Source organism: Hyaena hyaena, unplaced genomic scaffold, assembly GCF_003009895.1.
Source record: "Hyaena hyaena isolate Hyena2069 unplaced genomic scaffold, ASM300989v1 scaffold_9, whole genome shotgun sequence".
Taxonomy (NCBI): domain Eukaryota; kingdom Metazoa; phylum Chordata; class Mammalia; order Carnivora; family Hyaenidae; genus Hyaena; species Hyaena hyaena.
In genome coordinates this window covers 4,129,093-4,144,930 of record NW_024080641.1, presented here as the reverse complement: position 1 = coordinate 4,144,930, position 15,838 = coordinate 4,129,093, and the positions used below count along the sequence as shown (strand labels likewise).

The 15,838-nt window shown below is 65.7% G+C and overlaps 2 protein-coding genes across 12 annotated transcripts; both read right to left on the bottom strand.

Moving 5' to 3' along the window:
* Positions 1-309: 309 nt before the first annotated feature.
* On the bottom strand, positions 310-4,329 carry SIX5 (SIX homeobox 5). Its single transcript, XM_039246670.1, has 3 exons — positions 3,518-4,329; positions 1,738-2,543; positions 310-1,595 (listed from the first exon to the last, which is right to left on the bottom strand). The coding sequence occupies exons 1-3, from the start codon at positions 4,312-4,314 to the stop codon at positions 988-990; spliced, it is 2,211 nt and encodes a 736-aa protein (XP_039102601.1). The 5' UTR covers positions 4,315-4,329; the 3' UTR covers positions 310-987.
* Positions 4,330-5,205: 876 nt separating this feature from the next.
* Positions 5,206-15,577, bottom strand: DMPK (DM1 protein kinase). 11 transcript variants are annotated; one of them, XM_039246774.1, is made up of 16 exons: positions 15,296-15,577; positions 13,414-13,475; positions 13,037-13,128; positions 12,654-12,737; positions 12,468-12,563; positions 11,768-11,916; positions 11,314-11,407; positions 10,812-11,018; positions 10,462-10,725; positions 9,700-9,785; positions 8,054-8,165; positions 7,227-7,393; positions 7,037-7,134; positions 6,832-6,878; positions 6,443-6,532; positions 5,206-6,105 (listed from the first exon to the last, which is right to left on the bottom strand). In XM_039246774.1, exons 1-16 carry the CDS (start codon positions 15,472-15,474, stop codon positions 5,953-5,955), a joined length of 1,980 nt encoding a protein of 659 aa, XP_039102705.1. In that variant the 5' UTR covers positions 15,475-15,577; the 3' UTR covers positions 5,206-5,952. The 11 variants fall into 11 exon arrangements, with proteins under 11 accessions (XP_039102705.1, XP_039102632.1, XP_039102623.1 ...); XM_039246701.1 differs by lacking the exon at positions 13,414-13,475; XM_039246692.1 differs by lacking the exon at positions 13,414-13,475 and having other exon boundaries at positions 6,443-6,528.
* Positions 15,578-15,838: the final 261 nt, after the last annotated feature.

Below are 15,838 nucleotides of genomic sequence, written 5' to 3'. Positions count from 1 at the left end.
GGAACCCTTGTTACCAGCAAGAAAGACAAGGGACGCTCCTTTGTCCACATACCCCACACCCACACACCCGGCTTCCTCAACCCTGGGGGGGATGGGTGCTCCTTCTACAGGATCTGGAGGCCCCCGGGGCCTGCGGTTTGAGAAACCACCCTGCCCACACCTTCCCAAACAGCGCCGCGGAGCTGACCTCCGATCCCCTGTCCCCACCAGGAAGCGGCAGTGGGACAGCCAGCAGCTCAGGTGGGGCTTTCTAGGGTTCAGCTTTTCCTTCGAGCAAGTAATTCAGGAGGGCACCCACACCCCCGGAGGTTCTAGTTGTCTGTTAACTTTATTTTAATTGAAACGGAGGCATAACATGTCCTAGAAAAATAAAGATTTATGATACAAACTAGACACGGGGGTCAGGGTCGCCCCAGGGGTGAGGGTATCTTTGGTCTGGGGCTGGACGTGATCGGGCGGCCTCTAGTCCGGGAGGAGCCTCGCCCAGGCCTCCCCGCACCTGCCTCCCTGTTCAGCAGGAAGGGCCCAGCTGGGAGGGGCTGCCTGTCCTCCCCCCTCCATGTGGCTCTGGGACGCTGGGTGTCAGTGGAGCTATTAATAGTGTCGTAGGGAGAGATAGGGAGAGGGCTCAAGGGGGCTGGAAATCCAGCCTCGTGGCAGGGCCTTCAGCTCACAGCTAGTACCAGGGTGAGGGGGGCACAGCCCCTGAGCCAAGACCCCCAAATCTCCCCACACATGGGGGGCACAGAGCAAGGAGACGTCTGTAACAGAGAAGGCCTCCGGTCCAGAGGACGACGGTGTCCCTGGGCAGGCGCGGACAGCGGGGAGCCCCTGGCACCTCCGGGGCTCGGGGAGGGGGAGGGGCCCGGGGATACGTAGTGTGTGGGACCTTCAGCTCCCAGCGGCGGTGCCTGAGTGGTCCCCTCGGCTGGGGCCGTCCTGGGCCTTGAGCACCATTGTCAGGAGAGGCGAGGAGGCCCGGCCGGGTCACAGCTCCAGCGGGTCTTCCACAGGCACCGACTGGAGCTGCGTCAGAACCTTGGTCTCGGCTTCCAGCCCCTCTTCCACTTCGCCCCCCGCCGCCGACCCCAGGAGCAGCCCCTCGGGGTCAGGCTCCGGCAGCCTCAGCACGGCAGGGGGGGCCTGTGTCCCCAGCCCCTTCTCCGCTTCTAGCAGCCCTTCTGTGCCCGCGCTCAGTTCCAGGCCTGCCGGCCAGATGGGCATGGCTGCAGGCGACAGCATGAGCCCTTCGGGCGGGGGCGCCGGGAAGCCGGGCAGGAGGCCGGAGGAGTCCGCGGGGAAGGGCAGGCTGGCGGCGGCGGCGGCGGGGGCGGGCGGCGGCTGTGGCGCAGAGAGGGGGCCGAGGGCATGGACCTCCGGGAGGGCAGGGCTGGAGGCCACCGGGAGGGCCCCCTCCGGCACCGAAACGGCCGCGTCGGGCTTGAGGGGCAGGGCCAGGCTGGGGGCAGGCGGCAGGACCTGGGAGACCAGCATGCTCGTGGGGAAGGTGGCGGTGAGGATGATCTTGCCCTGTTGCACGGCCACGCCTGTCACGATGGGGCTGCCAGACACGGGGTTGGCCAGGAGAAAGTTTCCTGTGGGGACGAGAGGGGGGCCAGGCGTCGGCAGGGGTGTGGGGCACGCCGCCAGGAACAGGCTGCCCGACCTCCCAGAAGCCCCCCGACAGCACCCCCGGCCAGCCAGCCGTCGCTCAGGCCCCAGCCAGGCAGGAGGTACCTGGGGCGGCGGCCGAGGGCAGCTGCAGGGCGGTGACGCCCACGCCGGAGTTTATCAGGTGCACGTTGGCAGGGCCCGCGGTGGCCGCCACCTTCACGGGGCTGCCCGGCCCGGCTGCTAACAGTTGCAGTGGACCCACAGCCTGGGGCAGGGTCACCACCTGTGAGGTGGGCACCACCTGGGGCAAGTTCAACAGTGGGGAGGTGGGGCCCAGGCCTGCGGGGTACCCAGGGGGTGGAGAAAGTGGCACCACTTGGGGAGCAGCTACAGAAGGCACTGGTCCCGCGGGCAGAGGAAAGGTGGCGGCCGGCGGGGGGCCGGGCACCACTTGGGGCAGAGGCCCCGGAGCCTCCTCTCCGGCCGGCCCGGAAGCAGCGCCCTGGGCCTCTTTGGTCTCCGGGGCCTCCGGCTGGGCCTCCTCTAGGCGGACCTCCCCGGTCTGAGGGTCCAGGACCAGGGAGGTCTTGCCCTCGCTGGCCCCCTGGGGACCGGGCTGCTGTGGTGGAGGGGCGCCACTGCCCCCGGTGAGCAGCAGGGGGCCCAGGCTGGAGGCCTCCCCGAGGGCCAGGCTGTTGATGATGACGGGGCTCCCATTGAGGAGCACAGCTGGGGAGCTGCCTGCGGCCAGGAAGCTCCCGTTCACCAGGATGGAGGAGGAGGCCGGGCACGGGGCGGGAGGGGCGGCCCCCGCCAGGAATATGGAGCCCTGGGCGGGGGCCTCGGAAGCCACTGGAGCCACGCCCCTGTCCAGGTCCTCGGGACTGCGGCTGGACTCGTCCTCGGTCGTGGGGTTCCCGTCAGACTCGCTGGCCAGAGAAAGGATCGTGAGTTGAGGTCCTGGATGCCTGAGCTTCCCCACTGGCCAGCAAGCAGCCCTGCGGGAGCCCAGGCCCACCCCTGCCTCCCCACCTTTCCGCAGCCCAAACTTCGGTGGCCAATTTCAGGAGGTTATAAAACCTCCTCTCTCAGACCACCCCGGCCCCCCTGAGACAGAGCGTTTGCAAGTCCAGCACTGATACGTCTTCATAAAAACTGAAGCTGGCCGCCTCGGAGGGGGGAGGCCCTCCTCTCCCAGCCCGTTGGCCTGGGGGCCCCAGAGGCTGAGCACTGGGCCGCCCCAAGTCCCCCCGGGTCAGGCTGCGAGCAGCCCAGCGACTTCGGAGAGTGGATCTGCGGCTGCCCGCTCAGTTCCCGGTGCCTCCCCCCCTACCCCCGGGCGTCAGAGAAGGGAGAGAGGCCGGCGCGCGGGGTGGGAGGGGAAGGGCTTGGGTTACAGGGAAACCGGAGCTGGGGAAGGTTCACGTTTCACAACAAAGACAGACGACGGACCACGCTGTTTGGGCACACAGGGGGGTGGGGGGGCGAGGAAGAGCCTCGGTCAGGGAAAGGCCCGGCAGCCCGCGGGCGTGAAAGATGCCCCCACGCGGGATGGGTGGACAAAGGCCGGTCCCCCTCTCCGCAGCCTCCCCCCCCATCTTCTCACTGCCTCCCCTGGCCACGAACATGGATGGGACTCGGGATGGAGCTCTGAATGGAGCCGAGGGAAGAGGTCTCCCAGCCTGCACGACAGGAGCAGTGAGGTCGGGGAGGGGGCCCCGGGCGTGTGCCAGTTCTGTCCAGACGTATTCCCCGCGCTGGGGGGAGGGGTGGGGCGGGGGAGCGCCTGAAGGTGTGTGCGGGAGGTGTCCCCAGGAGCTCGGCGCGGGCACGGGGGAGAGTGGGTTGGTGGGTAAGCACGTCCCCGGGGAAAGCGGGACTTGCGCCGCCCGGGTCCCCTCACCTCTTGCAGGGCGCGCCGCCGCCCCCGGTCCGATCGCGCTGTCGCCGGTTCTTGAACCAGTTGCTGACCTGCGTGAGCGAGAGGCCGGTGAGCGTGGCCAGGCGGCGCTTCTCGTCCGGCGTAGGGTAGCGGTTGCCGCGATAGCAGGCCTTAAGCGCGGCGCGGGAGCGCTCCTTGAAGCAGTAGACGGTCTCCTCGCCGTCCCATATGGTCTTGGGCAGCGGGAACTTCTTGCGCAGACGGTACTTGTCCACTGCGCCCAGCGCGCGGCCGCGGGCTCGCTCGGCCTCGTGGTAGCGCGCGCGCAGGTAGAGGTCCTGCAGAAAGGCGTGGTGGGCGGCGGGGAAGGGGCGGCTCTCGAGCAGCCGGTAGAGCTCGGCGTACTCGCCTCGCTGGAAGGCCACCAGGGCCCGAGCGCGCAGCACCGGATCGCTGCCACGTAGGCGCTCGGCCGGGGGCAGTGCGCCCAGGAAGCGGCTCAAGCGGCCGGCGTGGCCCGCCTGTAGCAGCGCCTCGCAAACGCACGCCACCTGCTCGGGCGAGAAGCGGAGGCCCGTGGGCGGCTCGGCAGCGGCCTCGGGGGGCGACCCGGGGACGCCCGGGGATCCCGGGCCCTCCGCTCCCGCCGCCGCTTCGCCCGCCCCGGCCCCGGCTGCGGCCGCCGCCTCACCCTCGGCCGCCTGCAAAGTCTGCAGGAGCTGGCGCGCTTCCTCCTCCTCTTCTTCGGTCGCCGCGGCCGCCACCGCCTCCCCCCCAGCCGCTGGCCCCGCGCTCGGCTCCGCAGGCAAGGTAGCCATGTTTTGCAACTTTGGGAAGTTCCTCCCTCCTTCTCCTCCTCCCTCGGGCTTTCCCCGGCCCCCTCCCCCGCCCGTCCCCCCCCCGCGGCCCTCCCCTTCGCGCTTCCCGATCTCCAACCCCCCGCCGACCCCGCGTCTCCCCCAGCAATGCCAGGCCCAGCTCTCCACTAGGGTCTCTGTCCCAGTGTCTGTGTGTGTGCCCGCCCCCCTCCCCGTCTGTCCGTGATTCTCCTTTTGTTTTCCCTCCGCCTCAGGCCGCGCTTTTTCCTCCCCCCGCGTGTGCCTCAGGCTCAGGGCCTCAGTTTCCCCATCGGGACAACGGAGAAGGTAACGGGCCGTCCGGGAGGGCTAAGGGCGCGAAGCCACCTCCGCCCCGAGACTAAGCTCCTGCACGCCTCCGTCTCCAGAGTCCTCTGAAGGCCCCCCCAATGCCCCATCTCGGCCCGCGCTCCGCCCCTCGGAATTCCCGGCTCCGCAGGGGGGCGGGTCTGGCAGGGAGAAGGGGCGGGGGAATCGCGTTAGAAAGTTTGCGGCAACTTTTCTTGAGCGAGTCGCTGGAACGGAGGCGCGTGGCTCGCGCAAGCGCAGTGGTAGGAGGAGGGCCGCGCGCGCGCGCAGCCGACCCAGCCCCCTTCTTCCCGGCTGGCGGGTGGCACAGCTGGGCCACAGCTGGACGAGGGGCGGTGCCTCCGGGCGGCTCGCTAGCCGCCTCCTATTGGCCGGATGCCGAAGCCATGCCTCTCGGCGTCCCCACCCCCACCCCCAGCCCGGATTCGTCTGCTTTGCGTCCCTCCAGCTTCCTGCCAGGCCATTGGGCGCCTCCGCTCGCCTTGCGATTGGCCCGCTGAGCAGCCTCGTTCCCGCAGCGCAAAGAAAGCGGACGCCGCGGAGTTCGGAGCTTTGGGCAGACAGGAGGGCCTTTTATTCGCGAGGATCGGGGGTGGGGTCCTAGGTGTGGAGAGACAATAAATACTGAGGAATGTCGGGGTCTCAGTGCATCCCAAACGTGGATTAGGGTGCTGGGGTCCTGGAGCTTGTCGGGCCGGAGGACAGATCAATAAATACCCAAACTGCCGAGGCGGGCGGAGCCTGCGGTGGCTCCGAGAGCTACGTACGTGAGGAGGGCGCGGGAGTCCCCGAAAAAGCGGGGCTTTTTCGCTTTTTGGCCAAAGCAAGGGGTTCCCGAGAAGGCGGGCGGGGCTCGCGCTAGACGTTCGCCGCGGGAAGAGAACATTCCCGGGATAGTAAGGCCTCATGCACCAGGATTTGTGGTCTGCGAGCCGATGGGGGCAGGGGGAGGGGGGACGGCGCGTGGAGGGTGAAAAACTGACGGCCCAGCCCTGGCCCTGCTGCCTCCCCTGGACCGCAGTTTGCGCATCCACGGCGGGGCCTCAGCCAGGCCGGAGGAAGGAAGTGGTCTGCGACCCTCCCCAGCAGCCAACTGCGGCATTCCCGCTGGCGAGCCTCCCTGGAGCCCCCCTGCTCCTCCCTCCCCGGCCACCAGGGGGGCGGGCCCGGATCCTAGGGCTGGAGCTGGGGCGGAGACCCACGCCCGGAGCGGTGTGAGCGGGGAGGCGATAGGAGTGGCTTCTGGGCCGTGCCCAGGTCACCCAACCCTCCAGCTTGGGGTTCTAGGGTTCAGGGGGCGAAGGCGGCTCCCGGGTGGCGCCAGGCCGGGGCGAGATGGTCGGCGCAGGCCACCAACCCAGTGCAGCCCAAGGCGGCGGCAGCAGCCAGAGCAACGGAGAACAGGAGCAGGGAACGCGCCTCCGATAGGTCAGGCTTAGGGACCTGCGGACAAGGGGGCGTGATCAGGTCCCGGCGACACGACCCTCCGATTGGTTCCTGGGACTCGCCGCGCACACGCCCATAGGTGGGCCCACAGTCCTCTCTCGTCCCGCCCGGCCCCCGCGGGCAGCTGCGGTTGGCCCGCGGGCAAGCTTCAAGTCTTGTCCGAACTCGCCACTGGCTGCTTCCTAGCGGCCTGAGCGGATTGGCCGCCCGCGCGTCCTCCCTTCCCCGCGGCGGCCCCGCCCGACAGAGGCGCAGCGAAGCGGAGGAGGCTTGGGGTGCGTGGTGCGAGGAGGGGGCGCGGCGGCGGCGGGCGGGCGTGAGCAGCCGGACGTACCCTGGCAGGGAGCAGCAGGTGGCGGCGGTGCATGGGGCCTGGCCCCACCAGCGGGCATTGGCCCAGAGCCACGGCCGGGGGGCCATCTAGCTGGAGAGAGAAGGGACAGGTGACCCGATCGGAGCCCAGCCCGGCCCGGCCGCCCTCGGCAGGGAGCGAGAGATAGCGAACGGAGTCGGGGAGGGAATCTAGGGAGATCCTAGATGGGATCTGGTTTGAGGCCTGGACCGACGGCTATCTAGACGCGGGGGGGGGGGGGCTGAATGGAGGGTATCTGCCGTCTGGAAGCCCAAAGAGATAGGATGACCCCCTAAATCCGGACGGGGAGACGGGGCTGAGGTTGCAGAGGGGCCAGCAGGCTTGATACAAGGGAAAAAGAGGGGTCTTACATGGGAAGGTGGATCCGTGGCCCGGGGACTGGGGACCCCCGTGACAGCTGGAAGGAGAAGAGAGAGGCGTAGGGCGTGTGGAGGAGGGCGGTGGCGCGGCGTGCCCCAGCCTGGGCCCCTCGCCCTCCCCCAAGGTGTCCGCACACGCCGCGGGCCCACCTCCCCCCGTCGCCCTCGGGAAAGGGGACGGACGGCGGGGACTCGCCTGCGTCTCCCCCGGCCTGCAGCAGCTCCATCCGCTCCTGCAGCTGCCGGACGTGCGCCTCCAGGTCTCGGTTCCGGGCCTCGGCCTCATGGAGCTGACTGCGGGGAGGGAAAGGCCGTGAGTCCTTCCCGGCCTGGGCGAGACGGGCTGCCGACGGTAGCGACCGGCCCCGGGGGCCCGCGACCCCGACCTGGCAAAGTTCTGGTTGGCCGTGCGGATGGCCTCCAGCTCCCGGCTCAGGCTCTGCCGTGTGAGCACCTCCTCCTCCAGGGCCTCCTGGAGCTCCCGCAGCGTCACCTGGGCCGCCGCCGCCGCCGCCGCCGCCGCCGGAACGGCCTCCGGAGCTGCCGCCTCGGCCTGCGAGCGGGACCGCGCTTAGGGCCGCGCGCTCCTGCAGCGCCCAAGACTCGGGCACAGGCTCTAGGCGGGGATCTTCCCTTGGCCTCTCGATCTTTCCGGAATCCCCACAGCTCCTGCAGTGACCCAAGCCTCCTCCTTCCCCGACTGACCCCAGCCTTGGTCTCCGGCCTCTGCTCTGGGCCCTTCCCACCCACCTTCCACACAGGAGCCAAAGGGCTATTCCTAAAACTCTTACCCAACTTGACCATGGCCCTCCCCTCCTCTCCAGTCCCTGGTAGTGTCCTCGGGAGAAGGCCTGTTTGGTTTGTCTCCCTGTTTGGTTTGTCGCTGTCTCCCCTCCCCTCCCCTGCCTCTCCAGCCCCCTCTTCCAGGAGCATTTCAGCCTAAGTACCCTTCTTTCTTTCAGGTTCAAGAATAAACCTTTGCCTGGAGATTCTGTCTGCTGACCTAGGGCCGCCCCCCCTCCTCCCCCACACACATGACCTTTATTTTTTCACGGGATCGTATCTGATGGAAGTAACTTCTCTCTACTTTGTATGCTGTCTTTCTACCAAGCCAGCCCCAGAGGGCTTCGGGCCCACAGCGCGCCAGCCCCCGGAAGTCCTCGCCTTTCTCTCGGATTCTCCCTGACTGACCTTCTCTCTCCCACAGACTCACTGTTTCCTCCGCGGGAGGCACCGTGGGCTCTGGGCTGGATGCCGACACAGGTGGCTCAGGCAATGGCTCCGCCTCCAGTTCCATGGCCATGGGGCCTGGGACCTCCTCGTCCCTGGGGGGAGGGAGAGGGCAAGGGGAGGGAGAGCCGGCCCCCCTCAAGAGGTCGCGCATTCCCCTGGGTTTAGAGCCAGGACTCCCACTTCTGTGGGCATGGGAGAGCCAGACCCTGAAGAGCCCCTCGTGTGTGTGTGTGGGGGGGGGGGAGACAGGTTGATGTGACAGGTCCCCTTCTCATTAGCAAAGGCCTGCCCTTCACATGGCCTCAGGCCCCTGGGAGCTGGCCTCTCTGCAGCTTCTGTGGGAGCCTGGGGGTCCAGACACCCATGTCCCGGGGTCACTCATCACCCTGTCCACGTGACCTTTGCAGACCCCCCCTCCTTAGGACGTCAGGACAGTGAGGGGGACCCCACCCAGGTCCAAAGATGCAATCTTAAGATGGTGTGGGATCCCAGGACTGATTCTAAATTTTTTTTTAATTTTTTTAAACTTATTTCTGAGAGAGAGAGAGACAGTGTGAGCAGGGGAGGGTCAGAGAGAGAGGGAGACACAATCTGAAGCAGGCTTCAGGCTCTGAGCAAGCCGTCAGCACACAGCCCGTTGCAGGGCTCAAACCCACAAACCTTGAGATCATGACCTGAGCCGAAGTTGGCCGCTCAGCTCAACCGACTGAGCCACCCAGGCGCCCCTCCCAGGACTGACTGGTTATCTGCACCCCACCCCCTGCTGTCTCCAGCTGCTGGGAGGGGGAGCCACCTTCCCCGGGAACAGGAAATTGCAATAAAAGTGGATGTCCCCTCCCCCTCCCCCATTGCCTCTCTGGAAACAGGCCTCAAGGGCCCCATGATTCTGGGCACACCCCGCGACCACGCTGCGGGTGTCCATCCAGACTGGGTTATAACAGAGCAGCCTGGGTAACTGAGTCCTGGCCTGCCCAGAAAGGAGAGCACCGCACAGTGGTCATGTTGTCCTTCATTCAGGGCAAGAAAGGGCACTTTGGAGACATTGTTCAGTAAAAGAATAGATGAGAACCCAGCATGCTCTCAGTTGTCCAGTGTGTGTGCCAGGGGGTGTCACCGGTAGTGGGGGCTGCCCTTCCCTGGCCTGTGTTTTCTAACGCTCTAGTGACAAGCAATGTATAATTAAGTTTGTAAAAGGCTCTATGGTTGGGGGCACCTGGCTGGCTCAGTCGGTAGAGCATCTGACGCTCAATCTCAGAGGTCAGGAGTTCAAGCCCCACACAGGGTGTGGAGCCTACTTTAAATAAACAAATAAATAAATCGCTTTATGGTTATATGAGCGATTCGACAAGTTCATACTCCAGACTGCTTTACGAATTCTGTGCTTCTTATTTTCTAAGATCTGGAGGTCTCCTGGCTGTACTAGAATTCTAGAAGTGCAGGGTGGGAAGATTCTGGAAGGCCGAGTCTGTGGCTCTGAGGTTTTACAACGGAATCTAAAATTCCACAGTGCTCACGGCCTGACATTCGGAGGCCCTACAACTCCGGACTCCTAACAGCCCTTGATCCCTGACGGTACGTTCTAACCCTGATCCCGCAACTCTATGGGAGCCCCTGGGCGGCGCTTACCTGAGGGCCATGCAGGAGTACGAGTAGCCCACAAATGGCAGGTGGACCCCCAGGGGCATGCCTTCCCGCATGTCCGACAGCGTCTCCTGTGCCAGAGGAACCCAGATGTGGGTGGCCTGTGCCCCTCAGGGCTGGTCCCTCACCCCTTCCCAGTCTCGGCCTAAATGCCGGCTCCCCAGGCCACCCCAGCTTTGGGCCTTCTCTAACATCCGCCCCTCCTTTTCTTTCGTAGTATCCGGCTGCTTCCCTCAGGGCACTCTCCACAGTGGAATTGTATACTTCTCTGGGCCACACGTGGGTGAGGACGGGGACCAGGGCTGGGGTGGCGTGGTCCTTGTGTGTCCCCAGCCATGTCCAGCACGGGGATGGCTTGTACAACAGCTGAGGGACAGATGGCCTAGGAGAGAATCCTCTATGGTGCTTCCCTGCCTCACTTCTTATCCTTCCAGGTCTCAGCTCAGATGGCCCCTCCCCCAGGAAGCCCTCCAAGACTTTCCATGCTGGGTCAGGAGCTCCCCCCCACATCTCACCCCTGAACCCTCTCTCTGGGGCATCATTGTCTGGGGACAAATCTACATTCCCCACTGGACTGTGAATCCAGGTCACCGCTGGGTCCCCAGCACGGGCGGGCACGGAGCAGGTGCTCTGGGGGAGGAATGATTCCAGGACCCCAGAAGAAGGGTACTATTCTAACCGCAACTCTGTGGATGAGGGATGGCGGAAGGGGATACCCTCTGCCCAGCAGGGGTCGCAGGTACCTACCCCGCCCCCGCTCACCATGGCAGTGAGCCCGTCTTCCACCACATCGAAGTTGCACGTGTCAGTGGCACCCTCGAAATCCGGTGTAAATGGGGGCACGCTGTCTCGGAGACTGTCCCAGTCAAGGCCAAAGAAAAAAGGATGATTCTGGAAATCACCTGCTCCATCCCGGCCCAGCCGCGTCTCAGGGGGACACAGCAGCCGCTGGATGAGGTCGCGGGCCTCCTCGGGGACCCCTGCGTCGGCAAGCGGTAGAGACAGGTGCTCCTGCACAAGGGAGAGGGAGAAGGCAGGGGATGTTAGCCTGGCACCACGTGCCAAGGGAGGTCAGGGGTTCCTCTGGCCGTGCTCACCTTGTAATGCACGATCTTGCCGTACGTCTCAGCCGTGGAGTCGGCGTAGAAGGGCGTCTGGCCGTAGAACATTTCATAGGCGAACACTCCCAGCGCCCACCAGTCACACTCGGGCCCGTAGCTGCCCAGCCCTGGCCCGCCGCCCACAGCCTGCAGGATCTCGGGAGACAAGTAGTCCGGGGTGCCCACAGCCACCAGCGACCGCACCTGAGCCGAAAAGGTCCAGAGCTGGGCTCGGCCCCGCCCCGCCCCACTCTGGCTCCTCCCCTCCTTCTAACCACGCCCCGAGTGCTTTAGCCCTTCCCCTCCTCTGTTCAAACCGCGCGCCGCCGCTTCACACACTTAGGCGCCGGTCCCCTCCTGCTAACCCCTCCAGATCGGGCCCCCACCTCAGCCTGTGCGCCTCGGCCCCGCCCCCACACTCTGCGCTTCTGGTCCCCCCCCTCCACCTCACCCCACTCCCCACTGGCGGCCGGAGTGCCCGAAGCGGCGCACCACGCACCGTTCCATCTGCCCTCAACTTGAGGCAGGACCCGAAGTCGGCCAAGCGGATGTGGCCACAGCGGTCCAGCAGGATGTTGTCGGGTTTGATGTCCCTGAGCAAACGGAAGGATGGGGGTGGATTTGAGCCTCCCTCCATCTATCTCAGCAGTTCCACCCCTGCAGGCAGCGCGGCCTCGGGTCTCACCCTCCTAGGAACCATGCTCTCTCCAGCTGCGGCCCCTCCATTCCCCACCCACTCAGAACCCATTTACTCGGCTTCCGCCCCTGAACCCCACTCCTCTGGCCCTGTCCCCAGTGGCCTCAACCAAGGAGGTCCCTCTGCAGGGCCTGCCCCCTCTAGGCTCCCACCTTAGCTGTACCGTGCCCCGTGCCCGGGTGCAATTTTGCTTTCCCTCTCTGGGCCCCGCCCTCAGCCCCCCCCCACCCCGGCCCTCAGCCCCTGCTGCGCCCACCTGTGTACATAGCCCAGCCGGTGCACTGAGTCTATGGCCATGACAATCTCGGCCAGGTAGAAACGCGCCATTTCGGCTGGGATCCGCTCCCCAAACTTGCTCAGCAGAGTTAGCAGGTCCCCGCCCACGTAGTACTCCATGACCAGGTACTAGCAGGGGGCGTGTCATGGGGGGGCGTCAGTAGCACCCCTTGGCACCGATCACCGATGGCCCGGGACAACGACTCCCACAGATGCCCCATCCCTGGGGAGAGACCCCGCAGCCCCAGCCCCAAGAGAGCCCAAGAGGTCTCCGAGGCCAAATCAGACACTCCCCTCGCCCCTCCCCCCCCCGCAAAACCTAATTCTCCCAGGATGTCACTGGACAGAAAGAGAGAAAAAGAGAAGTCAGAGACCTCCCCCCCACCTCTAGTGCCCAGATACCCCGTACCCAGTGGCCCCCACATAGACTGTAGAGAGCTATCCCAGTCCGGGTAAGAGATCCCCGCCCCACCCCCACCCCCGACGGTGGCATCTTTGCAGAGTCCACTAGAATCAGCCTGGGAAAAGAGCGGTAAGTGACATCTATCCCGGGAAAGGCAGGCCAGTTCCTACCACACCCAGAGGCAGCTCCCCAACTTCCTCTCCCTGAGCCCCGTTTCGTTAACTGACAGCCTCAGGGTCCGGCTCCATCTCTCGAGTAGCCCCGGCCTGGGGCTCACCAGGTAGTTTTCGTCCTGGAAGGCGAAGTGCAGCTCCGTGATCCAGCGCCGGTCCCCGTTCACCAACACGTCCCTCTCCTCGCGGAAGCACGACACCTGCGGGGTACCCGCGGGCGCTGAAGCAGGCCGGGCCGGGGGCTGGGGTGGGTGATCCTCGCGTCCCGCACGCCCAGCCCCGGCCCCCACCTCGCCTCTCTTCAGCATGTCCCATTTATTCATAATCTTCATGGCGTACACCTGGCCCGTCTGCTTCATCTTCACCACCGCTACCTGAAGGCCGAAACCGGGTGACGGGGGCTGAGGTGGCGCGCCGTGGGAGGTCGGGGGGGGGGGGCGGTGAAACACCCGGGCTCGCTCCGATTGGACTCCACCCCCGACACAACCCAGTCGTGGCCCCGCCCCACCACCGACGCCACGCCCACCGACCTCAAGCCCCGCCCCCGCCCCGGTGTAGTTTTTCTAAACTCAGTCATTCATCAATTTCTAAGAGCCCGCCCCGAACCCCTGGGTCCCGCCCACTGCACGAGAAGCCGCGTCTCCCTCTCAGCCGACCAGCAGCATCCGCTCACCTCGCTGAACGCCCCGCGTCCGATCACCTTCAGAATCTCGAAGTCATCCCTCTGCAGTCGGGCCTCCTTAAGCCTCTCGGCGATGGGCTCCACTGGGGGGCGAGGGGAGGTGAGAACCGAGGCTAACTGGGACTGACACCGGAGACAGGAGGAAGTCCCACCCTCTGCCCCTCAGTCTCCCCCTCTCTCTGTCCCTTGGTCTCCTCTATCCCTTGTTCTTTCCTCTCTCTGCCTCTCCTAGGACTGTCAGCCTCCCAAGAGCTTTCCCACCAAAACACCGTGTGAGGTTTGGGGGGACCCCAAACTGCCCTCCTACAGAAAAAGGTTGGATGCCTGGGAACTCCTTTTGGGGAAGGAGGGCCATTGGGCTAGAAGACACGCGGCTGCAGGTGGAGAGGGCGGGCTCTGCAGGACAGAGGGGAGAAGATAGGAGACTGGCCTTCGGGCCTCTTAGGCCCCACCCCCACTCGGGCTGGTGGCGCTGGCCCACCCCAGCATTCTCAGTCTGTCTCTGGTCACCTGCTGGAACATTCGGTTTAATCCAATACCACACTTGGGGAGACAGTGTATTTGGGGCTGGGGCTGGGAGAAGGAACAAGAAAGAGAAAGCCAGCGTGGACCCCGAAATCCCAGGCTCTACTGCATTCTCTCTGCCCTCAACTCCAGAAAGAGGGCCCCTTCGGTACCCCTCATTTACAGGTGGGGAACCAGGGCCCAGGTGGGTGAAGTGGTCAGCCCAAGGCCCCACAGCTAGGAGTTAAAGAGGCCAGGTTGGGAGGGGGAGACTGGGACTCGGAGAGGGAGGGAGGGAGGGAGGGTACGCTGGGGACTGTGAGAGGCAGCACAGAGAGGGACGTGTGCAGGGGGGAACAAGGAGAGACAGAGTGGGTTACGGTGGGGAGAGAGGGGCCCCCACGAAGTTCGGGGAGAGTGGGCCGCAGGCAGGGAAGAACCAGCCAGGGCCCAGAACGAGGGAGGGAGGAGAGAGCCAAGACGTTGAGCCCTTTTAAGGCAGCAGGAACCCAGGCCCCCTCCCCCGCCGGAGCCGCCTGGCCAGGGAGGGGCCACAGGATGCTGCTCAGGCCACAAAAGGAGTGCTCCTTCCTTACAGGAGAGCCAGACCCCTGCCCCCAACTCAGGGCTCAGTTTACCCTGTTAGCCTCACTTCACGCTCTACAAAATCAGGGCTGACGGAGGTACTAAGGGCTGTGGGAGGCGGGAGAAAGTTCTTCCAGGGGCCGAGGGGCCTGGCCTCTGGTCTCCACCTTCCTGTGAAATGGGAGGGACAGGAGCAGGGCCTGGGTCCGAACGAGATGGACACGAGAAATGGGCAAGAGGGTGAAGGCAGAGAGAGGGGGACACACAGAGCGCAAGGACCAAGAGCAGGCCGCTGAGGGACAAGCCGATGCAGGGACCAAGTGGCAGGGTGTCAGCGAGACCAGGGGTGGAGGAGGGGCGGGGCAGACGAGGCCAGCAGCTGAGGCTGCTGCATCTTCCCTCCGGACCTGGACCGGTCTCCAGGGAAAGACCTGGCCAGAAGGGCCTCTGTAGGAGAGCCGCGAGGTCAAAGGTCATGAGCCAGGAGAATGAGGGTCTGGGGAGCCAGAGGGGAGTCAAGGCTGCCCCATGCAGACCACAGGGACCAGGGCCGTTGGGGGAGGGCACCCAGAAGAACCTTACATTGTTCCTCCTCCATCCAGGGTGGGGGGTGCGAGCGGCGCCTGTCTCGGAGCTGGCTCTCCCCCAGGGCCCGCCTGAGTCACCGCACCCTCCCAGAGCCTGGGCACCTGTTGGGCCAGCTGGGGAGGCTGGCGCCGAACACCTGCCCATCGGCCTCGCCCCTGCCAGCTGCCCCCTGCTCTGGGAAACCAGGGCGGTGGGCCACGGGGCCCATTTCAGTGGGGGGAGTCCCAAAATACAGGGCTCCCTGCATGTCCTTAGGCCTGGACTTTGGGGAGGGGGCACGGAGGGACCACACGGGAAGCTGGGTCCAGCGCAGCCTCCCATGGCTCCCAAGTCCTGGTTCTGAGTCATGGCTGCCCTGGCCTTCGCTGACCCCAGCCTGCCCTGCCTGGGTGGCACAGGGGTAGGGGCATGTCTCCCTAGGACCCTGGACCAAGTTCAGGGCTCCCGAGCGGGAGGCTGTCCCACGTCCATCCTGCCCCCAACCATCAGCCCCTGGGCCCAGCCCCATCTCGGGCCTCTGCCCTGCCCCCACAGTCCCCCAGTCTGGGGGCGTCCACGCAGACGGGCACTCACCCCACTGCAAGAAGTCGGCCACATACTTGTCCTGGGCCAGGTCGGAGGCACCCAGCTCCTGGTGGACGCCCAGGAGAAGGTCGAGCAGGGGCTCCAGCCCCAGGAAGCCGGGGTCCAGCACCAGCTGCTGGAGCCGCCTCAGCCGCACCTCGGCTGACATGTCGGGCAGGCAGCACCATGGCCCCCTCCCCGGGCCAGGGGCTCGGGGTCCTCTCGTCACGGGCCCCGGCAGGCCCTGTCCAGGCCTTGGGGCTCTGGCTGCATGTCTGCCTGTCCCCGGCTGTCCCCTGGGCCTCTCTGGCCACTTCTCTCTGCTGCTGAGGCCTCCTCCCCTTCTCCCCACCCCTCGGCTCGGCCCCCTCCCGCCTCCCTGCCTTAACCCCTCATGAGCCAGGCCCCCCAACTCCCTCCTTCCAGGGCCCCTCAGAACACTTCGGTGTGAGATGGGGGGTGGAGAATTTCAACTCTGCCACCACGCACCCCCCAAAAAGGCGGAGCCCAGAGGAAGCTACAGGTGTGGCAGATGCCAAAGATGAACCCTCC